At 49.0% G+C, this 19,240-nt stretch overlaps 1 protein-coding gene across 1 annotated transcript; it reads left to right on the forward strand.

Moving 5' to 3' along the window:
* Window positions 1-641: 641 nt before the first annotated feature.
* Window positions 642-17,644, forward strand: LOC106656616. The gene is made up of 6 exons (XM_014377679.2): window positions 642-1,143; window positions 6,389-6,434; window positions 12,088-12,318; window positions 13,365-14,291; window positions 15,364-17,335; window positions 17,418-17,644. The coding sequence occupies exons 1-6, from the start codon at window positions 1,087-1,089 to the stop codon at window positions 17,581-17,583; spliced, it is 3,399 nt and encodes a 1,132-aa protein (XP_014233165.1). The 5' UTR covers window positions 642-1,086; the 3' UTR covers window positions 17,584-17,644.
* The last annotated feature ends 1,596 nt before the right edge of the window (window positions 17,645-19,240 follow it).

Below are 19,240 nucleotides of genomic sequence, written 5' to 3' on the forward strand. Positions count from 1 at the left end.
TGTGGAGGGGACACGTACAGCATACAAAGTTCGGAGTACGATATAATATATATAGTGATACAGTCGTAACGTTGGCGGCAACTGGCGTAGACGGCGCGGTTCGTCTCTCTCTCTCTCTCTGCCTCTATATAGAACTATATAGCACCGCCACCACCGCAGAATCGGCGGCCGCACGGCAAAGATATATATGTACACGAGAGCGAGTCGAGTTCAGTAGCGACAGTCGACGGCATCGCAGCGCACGAGCTCGAGCTCGAGCCGAGTTTGCTCTCCCCTGCGGCATATATAAGATCTCGCGCTCGAGACGACGATTCGTCTCTTTATAATACAGTTTCTCTCCCTCGTTCCATGACGACGATCCTGGCCCCAAGGACGAACGAGCCGAGTGCACAGCCGAAAGAAGCCTCGTTATCCAAATTAAACAAGGAAAAACATTGGGAACGATCGTAGAGCGGCTACTAGCAGCTATAGACGGCAGCTGCATATCGCTGCTGGCAAAATAAACGCTGATAAGCGCGTGCATGTGTCTCTGTCTGCGTTCGTGTTCTCCTCTCTACGTCCGAGTCTCTCTCTGTGTGTGCGTGCGCCGCAAATTCCGACTGTGCAGAGGAACGCCTGCGCGTTTCGCCTGCCTCGCATTATCGTACACATTCCACCCTCGCGAGCCGGAGTATATACGCTATATAGGCGCATCGAGGCAAAAGCCTCCTCCGTCAAGCTCTCCGTTCGTGCTCTATACGAGCTTCTGTGTATAATCAAGCTCGCTGCCGAAAGCTGCCTGTGCCGCTGGCCCTATACGATTCTCGATTGTGCAGTTTTGACAGTGCCGTTACTCGTTTGTTGTTGTTGTTGTTGTGGCTGTTCTGGTGCAGTGTAGTGTAGCTATATGTCGCGTTGGCTGGCTCCGCCGGAGGAAAATAACAACACGGACTACAACGGCAAGAGCGGCAGTTGACTAGCGCCCCGATGAAATTATTCAAGTTATGATTGACGAGGGAAAATTGCCAAGAGCAGCGTTCCGGGCTCTAAGCAGCAGCAGCAGAAGCAGCAGCAGCATCAACGACAGAGAGCAGCGAGGCAGCGAAAATGGTCGATAACAATTGCATTATCGAGGGCAATGTCAAGTTCCGCGATGGCAAAAAGGTAGGTTGGCAGCCAAGCAGCTGTCCAAGAGCTATAATTCGCTTCGATATAATAGTACTTTGCTTTGCTTTTGACGCCTGCGAGTTTACGCGTACATACGTGTGCTGTATATGCAATAACGCTCGAATCGCCGCGGCGCAGCAGTGCGTAAGCTCTCGTATGTGCGCAAAAAAAAAGAAGTAGTAAGCTATACGTAGTTACAACACATACAAGTAGTAGTAGTAGTAGCGCGAGAACAAAAGAGGCGTTAGAGGCTGCGTGTGCCGCTTTCCAACTCAGCAACCTCTCTCTCTATGTAATCTCGTGCATATTGCCTGCGTGCGAGATGCATTTAGCGAGTCGAGTATGCCATATAGGTATACACTATATACAGTAGTCGAGTGTCTCTGACTGCAACACGCGACGCGTACACAACTCGCACCTACGTAGCAGCAGCAGCAGCTATATAGTTGAGAAAAGTATATATATACGGGATAGGAGAGCGTGCAACTCTCGTGGGATAGCAGCAGCAGCAGCGGCAGCGGCATCGGTCCGGGCTTATGGGGTGAAAAGTGCAAAAGCTGCGAAAGAGAGCTGCCGAGTCGCGCAGCAGCTAGCACCCCCATCGCGTCGAGAGCTGCCTTTTCTTACGCACCACCCCTCCTTGCTGCTATCCCCGTGGAAGACGTCGTACACACACCTTTGCCTATCGGCTAGAGTGCGTAATATAAAAGAGCCCGATCGTATTTTCCAACTTGCCCTATAGCTTCGTATATACGAGCGAGCCAACATATTATAGGTAACGCTAGCCGGGTCTTTTTGTTGTTGTTGTTGCTGTTCATAATGCGGCGCAGGGCAGCGAAGCGCAGCTGCGGCCGTCGATTTTCGCCTCGATATATATACAATAGGGCCCGAAAATTCGAACGCGCGTACAATCGAGCCAGTGTATGTATGTAACGCAATAATTGCGGCGAGAGGAAGAAGCGAGCGAGCGCAGGAGAATTGGAAAGAAGAAGAAGAGGAGCAGAAAACATGTGCAGCGATCGAATCGAACGCGAAGCTAAGCAGCCTCGTGCGGCGATTAACGATTAATGCCCCTCAGCTCTCGGCTTTCCTCTACTTTTTCGAGCTCACTCCGTACAAATATACCTATAGCAGTAGTAGCAGTAGTAGTAGTAGTAGTCTACATGCGGCACGGGGAGCGAGAAAAGGGCTCGAGGCTCTCCCTCTGCGTATACTCGTGTATATATAGGGTCGTGTGCGTCGTGCTGCGGCGGAGGCGCGTGTGCCATGGCGGCGCACGAGAGCAGCAGCACGCTATGTACGCGCCACCTTCCACTTCCTATAAAGCATTGCTATTTGCTATATAGATATATATAGGCATATATGAGCGCGTCCAGCATAAGTCGGCCACCCCGCGCGATTACGGCATTTTTGGCCGAAAGTGTCGTATGTTTAGCTCGCTCGGAAACGTTTAGCAAGAGTCAGAAAAATAATCCAAACCCATAGATCGATAGATTTTTTCCTCTTCTTTCTAGTGGTGTAACTCAAAAAATTCTTAAAAATTGATTTTGAGGTTAAAACTCGACTTGAATGTTTAAGTCCATTTTCCCAAAAAATGTATCCTCCGATTGCAATTTAAACCGCACCAATCGAAAGAGGAGGCAAAAATCTATCGAAAACGATGTTTTCCAGGATGGAGAAATGATAAGAACTATTAAAGATATCGAGATGAATAGCGCGGGACGGCGCGCGCGGGCCTGTTTTCCTGCCTATGTCTTTTCGACTCGCTAAAAAAATGCTGAAAAAATAATTTAAACACGTAAATCGATAGATTTTTTCCTCTTCTTTCGATTGGTAATGTTAATTTTGAGGTCAAAATACTAAAATACTAGAAGAAATATTGACTTAAAAATTCAAGTCAAGTTTTGACTATGAAAAAAATTTTTGGGAATTTTTTCAACAACGCCATCAGAAAGAGGAGGAAAAAATCTATCGATTTACGTGTTCACATCATTTTTCTAGCCTTTTTTAAGCGATTACGAGCGAGTCGAAAAGACAAAGACACGGCGCCGCGCGTGTGCCGCCGCTGGCGCACGGAAAACAGGTCCGCGCGCGCCGTCCCGCGCTATTCATCTCGATATCTTTAATAGTTCTTATCATTTCTCCATCCTGGAAAACATCGTTTTCGATAGATTTTTGCCTCCTCTTTCGATTGGTGCAGTTTAAATTGCAATCGGAGGATACATTTTTTGGGAAAATGGACTTAAACATTCAAGTCGAGTTTTAACCTCAAAATCAATTTTTAAGAATTTTTTAAGCTACACCACTAGAAATAGGAGGAAAAAATCTATCGATCTATGTGTTTGGATTTTTTTTCTGACTCTTGCTAAACGTTTCCGAGCGAGCTAAACATACGACACTTTCGGCCAAAAATGCCGTAATCTCGCGGGGTGGCCGACTTATGCTGGACGCGCTCATATATCCCCAAACGATATGGGGTGCAGGCTCCAAGTCGTCATAAATATACGCCGCGCCGCACAATATATACGAGCCTGTAGCTAGCTATATGTAGCTATAGATCGACGCGATCCCATTGGTCGGAAAAGTTGCAGCTAAAGGCACTTGGCTTAACAATTTACCCATCTTTATCAATACTCGATTCGGCGTTAGCGTTGATCCAAACTAAGAGCCACCGAGATTATCATGAATTAGCGCTTTTGCATTTTTTTCCTCGCTCGGCATCGTTTTCACTTTCGCCTCTTTTCGATTGATTCCCCAACTATAGATATAGTCTTTGTTAATACATGTCCTATTCCGTTTGATGTCGAGCCGCTCCTATATATACACATATATTATAGGCCTGCACAATAATGTATAAGGTTTATAGTGCAGCTTGTGCAGTACACAGGGCGCGCATATTACAGTAGACACGGCCAGCAACGTCCAGCCACTGGTACAGGCTATATATACATATCGTATACAGCGGCAATCGCTTTTCGATCACCTTATACGCGGTGTACACAGCAAAGAGCAGAGAGCCAAGTGTGTACTTGGACCGGAGCAGGGTAAACATTCTCTCTCTGCATTATTAGGCAGCTCTCGCATGTATACAGGCCATGATAATACGAAAGTGTATTAGCTGCTCCGAGGGAGCGAAGAAAAATAAAGAAATTTCCGCCGGCTGCCTCGCGTACGAACTACATATGTATTATATACCGGGCTAACACGGAGCGATTAGCGAGCGACATTGCGTGCTACGCTATTTTCTCTGTATATACGCGAGTATACCAGATATACCGAGCTTGTTACGAAAAAGCCCGAGAGGCAAGTATTTGCGCGAGGCAGTTGCACTTTGCACGACGATATTATATATTATCGATCTGTCGGCGCGGGCGCGCGAGCTTATCTTCTTCTACTACTATATAGGCAAACATATACGCGAGGCGCGCGCGAGCTTCCGTGTTATATAGGCGCAACTTTGCAAACAGATAAAATTCGAGTCGAGCTTTGTACACCGCATCGGATTGCGGATTTGGAGAGCCTGAGAAAAGCTCTTCTCCGCGCGTATATAGCGCAGCTGTTATCCATTTGCCTCGTCGCGGCAGCAGCAATGCGCCGATGGGAAAAGGCGCTGCTGAATTTCGCTCGAATCCGCGCCGATCTCTGCGGCCGTCGTTAAAATTTCTCTACATGCCGTATATACCTATGTATACCAGAGTGTGGCGCAGTGCTTTAACGCTCCTCGGGACAGGCCTAAGCCCAAGACGACGACGACTACTACTGCTACTGCTACTAGGAAAAAGCCCGAGCGATCGTAAAAGTATTTTTAAGTACTTTATGCCTGTATAGTAGTTGTATAGCGACGACGACGGCGACGAAGCTAGTGCGGAAGAAAAAAGCCAAGGAAAAAAGAATAAAGTCGAGCCGGCCGCGCGCTTATAAAAGTTTGGTAATTAATCGCCTCTATGTGTGTATGCGTGTGTGTGTGTGGACGAAGCAAAGCTGCTGCCGTTTTACAGCTCGTTTCGCAACTCCTCTCTCCTACATAGTGCAGCCGCGGCTCAATTTTGTTAAACAGCGCCAGGAGTTCGGCTATATTAACTGCAGCTCCAGCCGAGATGGACGATTAGTGGAATACTATACTCGTTATTCTTTTTCGTTATTTTTACGCGCGCTGCGCTATAAAAGAGAGAAAAGGAGCGAGCGAATGACATTTTTGCAGCGCGATCCGCGCGCAGTGCAGGCCCCAAAGCTTTGTCGACACACTGACTCGCTGATATTATATATCTAAGCGCGCGCTTATATTCGTCTAGTCGCTGTCTGGCTCCTCTATATGTCTTTCTCATAACACTTGGATGTTCATGCACAAAAGAGCGAGTCAAAGTGCGCTGCTCTTTCACCTAAAACATGCACTATATACGTATACGCTTTAGCTTTTTCTTCTCTCGTCGCATTATTACGACGCTCTGGGGAAAGCGTCCGTAGGAGTAGAAAAATTGCAACGTGAAGCGTCGCGCGCGCGTGCCTAGAAGCGAGTAGAGTCTTTTGTGTCGTCGCTCGTGTATGACGTGTGTGCGATGCTTAATTGACTGCATAAAATCCTAGCCTCCCCCTGCAGGGCTCGTGCGCAGCGCACACAGTACAGAGAGCAGTTGGCCTACGGACTGCGCGACATTTGTTATTTCACTCGGGCAACCCCCAATGACAGCTGATTCCGAACGGATCGCCATTATATCGCGCGTACGTCTTTATTTTCGTGAATCATCGAAATCTCGATGGCATTTCTCTCGCTGCATAGAGCCGCTATGAATGCGCGATCGTCCATAATGTAACGCGGCGCTAGACAGAGAGAGAGAGAGAGAGAATGGGAGACACTTTGGTAATTGGATTCGCTGCGTGCACTCGTCTATATATGCGCAAATGAACAAACGAAACAATTGCATTAAGCTCGCGAGGCCGCGCGACGATAAAAGAGACTCGGGGATGCTTTGATCGAATTCGGCCACCAACGACATATATACATAGACATTCGTATATAATAGAGGCACGCGCGAGCTAAACTCTATCGGCCGATGACAATTTTCTATCGATACCGTTTGCGAGCGCGCGTGAATAGGCCAAGCTCGTCGCCGTACTTTTCACGCTCCGCTATCCCCCAACTCTCGCTTGTATTGCTTTTGTATGTACGCTATATAAGCACAATGTATAAAGGCGAAAACCGCACGAATAACTAACTAACCGATCCATTGTTTTTGTTTTTCAGTGGAAATCCCGATGGTGCGTCATGCGGAAACTGTCGCCAGTTGCAGGTAACGTATACATCGACTTGCGCAACAAATACAGATATATATATAATATACAGCTCGGCCTGCTATGCATATTCGTCGCGCGTATATATTTCGTTTGTTTTCTTCTGGCCTCCTCCTCCCCCGTTCGTTGTTGGCATTCACTCGCTTTAACGCTGGGTATATCGACGATAAAAAACAAAACAAAAAAAAAGAGAGAGACAGAGGCGATAAAGTAGAAAAATAACGGCGCACTCGGGCTCAGGTGCTTGAAAATACACACAGGGCTCGGATAAAAGATATACTACGCTGACAAACACACGAGACGCGCGTGCGAAGACGAGCGAAACGAGTCGATTCTCACGCTCTCGCGATGCTTGCGATCTATGTAAGACGTACGTCGACAAGCGCGTAACGAGCGAGTAGAGTGACGCGATAAAGCAGCTATCCGATAACTTTTTTATATAAAATAATGTATTAGATCGTCATCGTCGGCTCGTTACTCTCGATTCCATCGAGATTCGAGACCGACTCGTCGCGTCGATCGCTCCGCGTTCCGAGTAATTTTCTCCTCGCGCTCGATTTTTTCTACGGATCCGCGCTGGCCGTGCTATCTATGCATCATTACGCACCTCTTTCACTCGCGTCGCGTTGGCTTTTTTTTCTCAAACTTTATTCGGAGTACTCGCTAGCCGCGTCATATTTTATCTCTTGTATTGTGCTCTCTTTGGCTCTCTGCGTCGGTCTACGTCCGGCAAAAGCCCATCGCGCGTTTATTTATCTTTGAATATGCGTGTGTGTACTTTCGGGCTTTTGCCCGCTGCTGTCGTGCACTGCACGTGAAAATGCCATATACATACGCGAGAGAGCAGCGAAAGTGCGCCCAACGAGTGTAATATCATCGTCGAACGAGACAGACAGAGAAAAGTGCATTAGCGCCACGAGAGATACGCAGCGGCCAGAGCACTACAAAGCCATTTGAGAGAGAGATGTGTGTGATAGTGGAAAATTATCCCTCTCGTCGGCTTGCATTTGATATCAATTAATCGCGCATCTGGTTCGAGAGAGTCTCTCCCTTCGCGCCAGTGGGCCGCAGGCTAGCTGCTCACCCTTGGCCCCCCCGTACACTCCCCGCTCGTATATGCAGGAGCAACCGGCTGCACACGCGCCGGAGCGTCATGATTACAAATGGACTTTTTTCGCTCGTATATATATATCCGAATACCGCCGTATGAACTATACAACAAAGCCTAGCAAATGTATAATAATAGCGCTGCGATGCGAGCGATGCTAGATACGCGCAAAAGGCGCCGACTGCGGCGGATGCATCAGCTGCGGCATTACTCGCGCGCGACGGACGTTTATATGCGGCGCATCTAGTAGTCTACTTGTTTACAAGACTTGTACGCGTTGAGGCGATAAAGACTAAAGAGAGGAGCGGCTTTGATTTAGCGCCTTTTGTCGCATCCGCATAATGTAATGTATGCTCGCTCGCAGCCGGCCTATCCTTTTCATTATACGCTCGTGTGCCGGGCATTGAAAATAAAAACTCGCTTGGCACAGGTGCAGGCTCGATGGTATCTTCTGGCTGTCGGTGTCGGTCGGCCAAACAAGGGCTGCCCTGCCCCCCCCCCTTGGGACACGAGGCTGAAATTGCCCGAGATAAGACTCGGACGCTTGGTGCGATGTGCTGCCACGTGCAAGAGTCAAAAAGGACGTCGAATGGCGGCAGCTACCCTTTAAAACGGATCCTCTTGAAACGTCTCTCGAGGAATGGATATTATGCTCGCGCGCGCGCGTGCAGCGGCCCACGCGCCTCGCGTCGACTCGAAAAAAAAAAAAAAAAAAACAAATCACGTTAAAGCCGCTGTTTGGCGTTTGGCGCGCGAGCTCGAATCTCCGATTCCGACGCCTACAACTCCGTATACTTACTGATTCACGGTCTCGCGCGTCGCGTGTGGCTACGCCGTATATATATTTTTCCTCATCAGTCACGCATATCGAGAGAGAGAGAGAGAGAGAGAGAAACTTAACTTACGACTCGCTGGGTGAAAATAGATTTTGGCTTACATACTTTATTTCTCTCTCCATCCGGATACGACTTACGAGCTGCTGTCGAGTAAGCCCTGTGTAGCACGCGTCAAACTCGTCAAGTTTATATATTTTAATCGTCTTCGACTGTAACAACAACTTAGGAAGAAAGGAGTAGAGGCAGTAATATGCATCACGACTCGCGCGTGTACATCGCGTCAAACGACACGTACGAAAATATTTTCTCTATCAAGGGGTTACCAGCCGCGCGTATACATGTATTTTATATATATAGCGCTCTATCACACACCCTATATATTCGCTGTATTTTCGAACATGTAGTGTACGATTTCGTGTATAGTCGTGCAGCGCGACCAAAGCCATATGCCTTGATAGCTACGACGACCTTTTTTTTTGGCACTAATATATAAAACACAATATAATCTTGTTATTTATACTTTCTTACTACTCATGAATTATTCAGCCGTTGCTATATGCGGCGGCGGCTACGGTCCAATTATCGAGCTTGCTCCGTTCCCTTTACTGCCCATAGAGCCCAGATAAGCATACATTATAGTTTATATTTATTAATTATTATCGATGCTGGCTTATACGCGCGCGACTACATTAAATGTATCCTTCCGCGCCAACTCGACCTTCCCATTGCGAAATAATATTATGATATATATACAGCTCGTGTTTATACGTATTAACGGGATATATCAAAGTATCGTCGAAATTTCCAACGATTATTCCAACGATATTGCACGCACAGAGCTCTCCTATTCCGAGCTATACAACAAGTGCTTTTATTGTTTTATGATTCATCGGCTTTGAGAGATGCCTAACTATTTACGCTCTCTCTACGTCTTATCTCGATTATTCAATTTTCTGCGTAGGCCGTAGATTCTCGTAGAAAATAATAATGTGTGTCATCGCGAAATGATAGCCGAGTCGATGTGCGTATCTAACTCCGAGATAGGGCATATACAAAGGCGGCATTACATAAGTTGCACGAGAGTACTAAAAGAAGGTAATAACGAAGCGCTAAAAAGACGAACGAACATCTGGCATGGCTGGGCCATATAATACGGCGGTAATTCACTCGAACGGAGATCAGCGAAGCTCGGATCGCAATCGACTTTTTTTCCTTCTCATCAGGGATCTTTTGACGACGCGATGGCATATACGCACGGATGATGATAATAATATCGAGTCGTCGGGAATTGCGCGCGTAGGAAGGCGAAACTTTGGGTCGCGCAGGTAAATCCGAGAGTCGCATAAGTTATGAGTTCGCGCGTGGCCGACCACGCGTGCAGATATGCATTATGTGCACGTATAGAGTGGACGACGCGTCCAGTGCGTACGTAATGCGATTCGGTCGTCGGTTAGCAGCAGCGGCACATTTGAATGTGAAAGGGTGGCCTTTTCCATAATTCACGCCGTGCGCGCGGTATATATTTTCAGGCTCGAGTTGTACACGGTCGGCGCGTGGCCCCTTTCTCCCTCTTCTTCTTTTTCTTACTCTAGGCTAACGCTACCGCTGCTGCTGCTGCTGCTTCTTCTTCTTCTTCTTCTTCTTGGCTCGCTTTATGATATGTGCCACTCGACGAGTGCATTACATGCAGTTCGCAGCTACCGCACGTGCTCGGGGGACGCCCTTTGCACCCCGTATATAACGCAAACAAACGCGCGAGACGCGTATACACGAGACCACCCCTCTTCGTCGTTTTTTTTCTTCTCGAAGCTTCTCCCCGGCTCTCGCGCATAATACATAATTCGATAGAAAAAAAAGAGGAGAAGAAGTAATAGTTCGTCGATAAGCCGATGCGATGCGGGAAACGCGTATACACGGGGCTGCATGCGCTTTACGCGTATCGCAGGCCCGGAGAGGTGCGTGGCGTGCATCGCTCGAAATAAAGCGCGACATATTGCCGACACATGCCACCCGCGGAAATAACAGATTGCGTGGCGCACTGCTACATGTATATATGACAAATTAATTAAAAGCGAGGAGGCCTGCATACTGCCTATACGTGTAGTACGTGTATAGCTCTGGCTATTATACGCTGCGTAGCTCTGTGACAAGCCACGCGAGTGGATACACGCTGTATGCCGTATAACAGCGCGCGAGTCTCGAGTGTTCTTGTCTCGGGGCGCACTCGAAAAATTATGCCCCTATACCTATATATGTATACATGTAGCATGTACACAACGCACGAGCGCGTATTACGTACAAGCTCAATTTTTTTCTCCTTATTGGATTTTTATCGCGCGCATGTAGATGCCAAGACAACTTACAGATCTGACGACGATCGATGACTCTTTTCCGTGCGCGTCGATCATCGAACGGCATCTTGACGCGAGGCGCTCTCCCTTCTCCAATTTGTACCAGAGACAAATTATTTATTTTATACTTATCAAAAGAGTGATGGATCTACGAGCGAAGCGTTATAACTTTTCGCTCCACTTGAAATAGAAAATATTATATAAATAAGAATCTCGATTCTTATACATCAACCGAAATCAAATTTCGACCGCTTGTGGGTGGCTATGATATTTATAGTCGAGGCGTCGATTAATAAACATCTATTAGGTATTCAATTAAAAAAATTTACATTGTGCTTCGTTGAAAAAAAAAAAAAAACAGAGTCAATATTTTTGACCCAATTTATAGCATCAAAAGTACATTACACGATATTATTTTTATAATGGAGCTCTGCGCTCTTAATGACTATCGGGCATCGACTGCTATGTATGTATATTCGGAGCAGCTGCTCCACTCGAGAGAGTCATCGTCGCTCTTCAAGACAATCCTCGACGCGCGCAGCCCTTATGCCGGGCGATAATCGCTTTTATCTTATTGCCAACGAGTCGAGAGAATTAACGACGAGTCGTCGCTTCTTTTTTCCTTCTTCCTTATTTTTTTTTTTTTTTCTACCGAATCACGCGAATCGATGTGTCGTTTACGCGATTGCAGTTCTTTCCCCTTGAGCTACGCGTGTGGGTCTGCTGTATATGTGGAAATGTGCGCGCAGATAGACACAAAAACACCTCGAGTCGAGGCGTACGAATCAATACCGGCAGGAGACATTGTCGTGCCTTGCTTCATTTTTCAGAAAAAAGTCATTTACGCGTGTAGCAGCGCGCCAAGAAAAAAGGACGAGAGAGAGAAGAAAAAAATCACAGCATAAAAGTAAAGAAAAAAAGGGAGTGAGAGAAAGAGCATAAGATGCGGCAGCGTCGTAGCTCGTCTTCTTATTGTGTTTATTGTAATAAGTGCCGAGTCGAAAGGAAGTGACCCTGCACGCGCTGCACTATACACATACGCGCATTTATTGTATACGCTATATTCCGCGCGTGCTAAGTGCGTTTCGTCTTTTACTTTTCTTTCTTCTCGTCTTGGGCTTATTCATTACTATATATACGCGTATACGCACAAAACGTACATCGTTCCCCTCTGGGGCTCGGGTGTATTACTATATGATTATCGTCGTCGTCGTCTCTCGTTGTTGGTCGCGATACAATGTCCTGCTCTGTGCCAGCCGAGCTCGTATAATAATGTATTATGCTTATATATATGTATGCGAGGTATATGGAAGGAACAAACAACTGATGTTTTTGGTTTTTCTTTTTTTCTGCTCAGACTGCCTGCATCTGCAGCTGTACGGCGACAGCAAGGACCGCTACAAGCAGGGCCAGACCAAGGCGTCGCTGAGCCTGCAGCACTTTCTCGGCGTCGAGGCGGGCTTCACCCTCGACAAGGAGTCCAACACGGTGGCCATCATCTGCCAGGACGTCACCGTCGTGCTGGCCTTCGACACGCGCGAGAGGCTCATCCAGTGGCAGGTCAAGATCAGCAGTAATCTCGGCGAGGGTGAGTCTTATAACATCGATCAATAATTTTTCTCGCGACGAATGGTGTGTGAAAATGTGCGTGTCGTCGAGATTCGTATATATATCATATTATCGGAGGCTTTCTGCGCGCCGTCGTGCGAGTCCGCGTACGTGTGTAACACGCGCTGTTATGACTGCCGAGCTGAGCCAGCCACTCCGCGACCGTACTCCTGCCATTTGTTATGCTCATTCATCAAAAAATATACTTCTCGAATCGCTCGAGTCTCTCCAGTCGTGTCGAGAGCGAATCTCTCCCCCTCTTGTTTTGTTATTTTATATATATATAGCATGGCACGCACTTATTATATATAGGCAGCGATCAGGCACGTTGGGTGCCTAATTACTCAGTTCCGGCGTCTTGGCAGCTTGGCCGCGCGCGATAAGACCCGAGCCACGAACGCCTCGACGAGTGACGAGTAACAAAACGCATAAATAAACGCTTACGCGCGTCGAGAGATGATGGAAAAGGCGATAAGTATCTCGGGCTCGATATAAATCCTTTTCTTCGGAATTCGCCTCGCCTCTACTGTATTCGGCTCGGAATATCTTATAAATACATTTGTATGGTGCCCCAGTGTACGACGTTTGGTAAACGCTCTCGGCGCGCGACGGATAAACGTTCACAATCAGCCACAATAGAGCGAGCCTGTATAACGTTCCACGCATCCTCCCTTCGCTTCTCTTCTTCGGGCTCCGTATAATATAATGCGTATAATAATAGCGGCGAAGAAAAATCGGCTATGAATCAGCAGCAGCCGCATCCTGTGCACGGGACACACGTATATAATACGCGTGTCCGATGATTATTACGGGGAAGGGAGGCGCGCAGACACAATCGGCTATTGATTCGCGGCCGTAAATGCGGGAGCACTTCTCGCTCTCCTTCCTAAATTCGCTCGTTTATCCCAATAGGGTATTATTTGAGCTAATCATAAATCAGCTGCCGCGATTCCGTTCTGCGCCTTTATTTAATTCGTTTGGCTAATATAATTAATGATCGATCGATGTATAAATTCGTCTTCTCAGATCAACAGTTCCTCATCCTGCTGTCGTCGGCCCCGGCCAAGGCCAAGCTGTCGTCGGGACCGGCGCATCTGCACATCCAGGAACGGCGCTTCTGCATGACGGTGGGCGTGCCCCCACGGCTCGTCGGCACCTGGGAGATCGGCCAGCTGCGCCGCTACGGGGTCGTCGAGGGTCGCTTCTGCTTCGAGGGCGGTTCGCGCTGCGGTCGGGGCGAGGGCCTCTTCGTTCTGATCACCGACCAGGGCGACGAGATCGTGCGGGCGTTCCAGCTGGCCGCTGAGGGCAAGCTGCCGCTGGGCGGCCGCAAGAGGCCCCACATGCAGAGCCTCGCGCCCACCGGCAGCAGCGCCCAGGACAGTCCGCGCAGGCAGTTCTCGCGCTCGGACACGCGGGCCAGCGACCTCACGTTCCCGGGCTACGCGGCGAGCCTCGCCGGCTGCTTCCTCGACGAGGACGGCTTCAAGGACGCCTCGTCGTCCTACTGGTCGTCGACGGAGAGCCGCCAGGACGAGTCCGAGGTCAACTTCTCCGGCAATCAGATGATGGAGCTCGAGCGCTGCTCCAGCTGCGTGTCCGGCAAGATGTCCATGAAGGCCGGCCCGCTGGCGGCGGGACACCTGCAGCCTCGAGCCTTCGACCGGCTCTCGTTGTCGTCCTACAGCAGCAGCAGCCACGACAGCGACTACTCGGCCTCGCCCCAGCCCCAGGCCAAGCCGCAGCAGCAGCAGCAGCATCAGCAGAGTCGGGTGCAGTCGCCGAGTCCGTTGGCTCTTCCTCCGAGGCCGCCAAAGCCACCGCTGGCCAAGGCCCCGAAGAAGCCACCCATGCCACTGCCTCTTCTACAGCAGCAACAGCAACAGCAGCAGTGCACTTGCTCGAGAAGATTAGCCAGCTCGACCCCGACGACGACGCCACCTTCTCGCAACGGTAAATATATACCATATAAGATGTATTTTCAAACACACACTCGTACATCTTCATAAAAGCCAATCCGGTTTATTAGTTTTGACTAATTCGAGTGATCGTGTCGGGTAAATATATAAACGAGCTTATATATCTCACACTTAGCTTACGACGAGTCAAGTTGTTTTCTTTTTCATTTTCTTTCGGCCGATACTTCCGGACTTTGGGAAAGTTTACCTTAGCCATATAGGCACACACATAGAGCGAGTCTCTCTCGACTTTGAGATTTTAATCCGCTTACATCACGATTCACGAGTCGAATCGATATAGCGCGCACACCATAGCGTAACTATATAGGTTCGGAGCGGGCATTAGCATCGGGCTTTGTGCGCCTCACGCGCGGGGCCACTCGACCAGCCCCAATTGACTCTCGAGTGTCGCCGATCGATTTTTATTATTATCATTATCTTTGCTCGTCGTCGTCGTCTTATTAGCTTTGGCGCATGTACGCGTGTATGCGCCCCCGCGTCGTTAATGTCGTCGTTATTGTAATTGGACGATCCTGGCGAGACGATCTATGCGAGCCTATATGCATATATATCGTACATATATATACACCTACGAGTATAGCCGGAAACGATCGTCATTGTTTGCTCGCGTTGGCCACTTAGGAATTCGCCGGACGAGCCGCGCGCGTTTCGCATCGTCTATTCTCGGCAGGTACATCGTCGCTGCGGCCGATTAAATCCTCCTGCTTGCCTGATGCTATATTATTGTTATATATTATCGTGCGATCGAAAAGTGAAACGTTCGCGCACAGAAGTCGCTACTATGTGGCGAATTACAACATAGCGGCTGGATTAAGTCCGAAATACCAAAATATCGTTGGCTTTTTTTTCCCGGAATTGCTCGATATACGAGCGAGCGTAGGCGCAGAAATCCAATGGCGTATACATTGAATTAAATTTTCACCCAAGGCGAGCGCGTGAAAATATTGTCTATTCGAGCGAGAATCCGCGTCTTTGATTTATGAAGTCGTAAGCGATCGATGTCAGAGCCCGCTTCATTTTTTTTCCTTCTTTTTTTTCCCCAACAGGTTTCGCCGGTCCTTACGAAAACTACGACATTCCAAAGACATTGACGGTCCATCAAGCTGTGGGAGCCTCGCACGCGGTCACACAGGCCGCAAACAACCCACAACAACAGCAGCAGCAGCCACACCCCTCGCACGAGCCCAAGAGTCCCGTGGCCGAGCAGTTCAACTACGACACGCCGCGCAAGATCAAGGAGTGCCTCGCCGCCAGCAAGCTCGGCGTGGCCTACCCCAACTACGACACGCCGCACGTGCCTCAGCCGGTCGTGCTGAAGCAGTGCGGCTGTCCGGCCGCCAAGACGCCGCCGCCGCCGTCGGCCTCGGCCGTGGCCGTCAAGAACTTGGCCGCCTGCCCGTGCCACAACGTCATGAGCTGGGCCGGATTCGTCCTGCCGTACTGTCGACGTGGCGCCGGCATCGAGCCCTCGACGACGACCGTCGTCCAGCCGGTGCGGCTCTCGGGCGAGGGCAAGATGCCCGTGGTCAACGCCAGCGGCCGAATCGGCATCTACAACGGCGGTGGCCTGGCGACGACGAGCCACGAGCAAAACGGCCACGACTGCGACTGCCCGCTCAGCTCGGCCAACTCCTACTCCTGCGACTCGTCGAGCGGCCCCAAGGCCAACTACGAGAACGTCGAGCCGCTGGTCATCGACAGCCAACCCGAAGCCAAAGCCTCGAGCGCGGCCAACTACGCCAACGTCGACTTCACCGAGTCGCTCGGCAATTACGAGAACAGCAGGGACATCCTCGCCAAGGTCCACGCCTCGACGACCCGCTCGGCCTCCCGCGAGGAGCTCGCCCGCGACAGCGAGGCCAGCTGCCACGCTGAGCAGGACTCGGAAGACTTGTGCCACAAATGCGGCCATCTCAAGGAGATCGCAGGCCCGCAACAAAGCAGCTACTTGGTCATCGATCAAGAGCAAGAAGACAAGAAGCAGCAGCAGCAGCAGCATCAAGAAGACAAGAGGCAACAAACATCGGGCTATATATCGATGCAGCCGGTGCACAATGCCTGCTCGAGAGAGCTCCTCTCGAGGCTCTGCAGTGGTGTCAAGAGCTCGAGCAACCCAGCTTTATCCGGAGCAGTTAGCCAAGCCGCCGCCGCCACGACCCCAAACGCGGCCACCCTCAATCTCGAGAACAGCAAAAAGAGGTCCGAGTCCGAGTATCGCATGCCCGGCTCGGCCATACTGTCGAGCCCCTACTTCCGACGTCGACTGCTCGAGATGTCGAGCGGCGAGTCCGGCGGTAGCTCCTCCAATCTCGGCGTTCTGGCGCTGCGCAAACGATCCTACTCGACGGAATCGGCCCACTGCCTCGACGAGGACAAGCCGTCCTCGCCGAGCAGCGACAACAACGAGGGCAACGAGAGCAACAACGGGGCCACCGACGAGCCGACTGCCAAGGAACAGCAGATTTCCGTGGCGCAGGTGCACGAGCCACCGGCCAAGTGTTCTTCCCCGCAGCCGCTGGCTGCCATCAAGATTCGCAGGTCGTCGTCGGTGCCGTCGAAAGCCGGACACAATCGCGACTCGTCGAGCAGCAACGACTCGGGCGTCTCCACGGGCTCGCTCTGCCATCGGACCGGCGAGTTCGTCGAGTACGAGTACCCCTCGGCGCCCGTCAATACCCTCGTCAAGAAGCAGAGCGTCTCGTCGTCCATGTACAGAAAAAGCCCGCCCCCCGCCTGCTTCCACAGCAGTCTTCCTCGCAAGTCCAAGTCGAGCGAGCTCACCTTCCAGTTCCACAGGACCAAACTGCCGGAGAAGTCGTCGTCGGCCGAGGCGGACATACCGACCTGCCTGCCGTCCAACAAGTCCTCGGCCAAGGAGTTCAGCAGTCCCGGCGAGGGCTCCGGCGTCCCCTACATCGACTCACGCAGCACCAGCAGCGGCACCTCCGACATGTCCGATTACATCGAGACGCTGTCTTTGTCCTCTCACTCGTCTTCCGATGCTCCCGACAACCTCAGGTAACGATAAGCTCCGACCTTGTTCGGCTCTTTCGACTCTACTATTTCGCTCACTCTCGCAATTTTGCCTTTACCTTTGCAGAATCACCGCCGGTAGATCTTTGGCCACTACGTTGCGACCACGAAGCGGCAAGGAGTACTACAAGATCGACCGGAGCATGCTCGTCGAGCAGAACCGCAATTCGTCGAATTACGCCAACATCAATCCGTTCACGCGCAAGGAGAGTCTGCGCCATCAGGTCACATGAGTTTCGATCAAGCCCCAAACAGTCGCTAGTTGCCCCGAACTTTTTCGGATGCTCCATTAGCTTTTCAACTTCGTACTCGTAGATTTTTACGCAAGTTTTTTATACTAACATTACCAGAATCAAAGAAAATACCTCCTAAGAGCCAACGAATCAAACGATAAAACTTATAAATAGAGCAACATTCCTACTTTTCTTGGTGAAATAATCTTTTAAGTTAACGAAACAAACAAATCAAACGAGCTCAATGAAAAGACTTGAAATTACTCCAAATGTAAAGGCCAATGCACTTTCTTTGGAGCTAAGACTGTACAAAATTTTTAAATAATTATACAATTATTATAGTTTTTTACAGAAGCTATTTCTTGTGTTAGCCGTCGATTCGATGTAACACGCAAAGCTAGAACATCGAACGAGAAAAACATCCATTTAAAAGACTTTTTAATCAACAATCAACAAAATTGATACAAACCGATAGATAAGGGTTCGAACGTATAGAGAACGAGGAGAGTATAAGAGAGATAAATTAGATATCGAATCGTTGCGTCTCAGCAAAATCACGTTCAATGTAAATTAAACATAAATTTATAAATATATAATACTTGTCGAGGTATAAAAATAGATAATACGGGATGATAATGTTGATTGAAAATTTTATTGCCTGCGCGCATGAATGTAAATTCAACAATATGGGAATTGAGTTCCGGTCAAAGTTTCCTGCGAATGTATGCACGCGTATATATTACACGTGGTATTTACAGAACGAATCAATTCAACAAATGGCCTATAATTGCAGCGCTGTAAATTTTTTTTTATACAATTTAAAATCTGCCTGTGTTCCCAGTACGTCGGGTCTGCTGATGGCACGACAGATAGACGAAGATTTATATCATGGCTTGAGTGAATTTTCGGTATGCGGGTGGCAAATATAATTATATCCATGTATGTATAGAGATTAGAACAGAAGGGCAAGGCAACGGAGACAGAGGACTTTTTAAATTATAAGCGACGACGATCTACCGCACGAAATCTCAGTGAGGTGGATCGATCGATCAAGTCGAAAACTAGTCGAGAGCAGCCCGCACTTTTATGAATCGAACGATCGGGCGAATGTTAATGTATACGTATAGAGTGTAGAGTACAGTAGGCTGAATGCGAGTGACAACTGGCGCGAATGTGTATTTAAGATATATATCTTTGTACAATGAATCGCATTATTATGTATCATAGGAATATTTATATTATTACATGCGAGGATTGTTCAAGTCGACGCAAAAGTCGATTTTTAGATTTTAACGCATCGCTGAGCACCCGTGTCCATATTCTTATAATATTGTACACGCATCATACGCTAGCTCCTTAGCGGTTTTATCTCGGTGTTTCAAAGCTTTTTTCATCTAGACATTAAATACCTATTCAGTGGGAGCCTAATTATGCACACTTGCGCGCGCACACACACACACATACACAATTCCGGGCGAGCTCTGTGACGTACTCGAGAGATTAATGTCTCTCGCCATGTACTGTACGAGATTGTTTTTGGGCCTTTTAAACGATTTGTTTAGGCGGCGCAAAAAGTCTCGAGCTCGTTAGCAATATTTTCACACGCCAATGGGCTTCTAGTGCATTTTTTCCTTTGTGCAACTCGAACAAATGCGCG

This window comes from Trichogramma pretiosum, unplaced genomic scaffold, assembly GCF_000599845.2.
Source record: "Trichogramma pretiosum strain Unisexual culture from Peru unplaced genomic scaffold, Tpre_2.0 scaffold41, whole genome shotgun sequence".
Taxonomy (NCBI): Eukaryota; Metazoa; Arthropoda; class Insecta; order Hymenoptera; family Trichogrammatidae; genus Trichogramma; species Trichogramma pretiosum.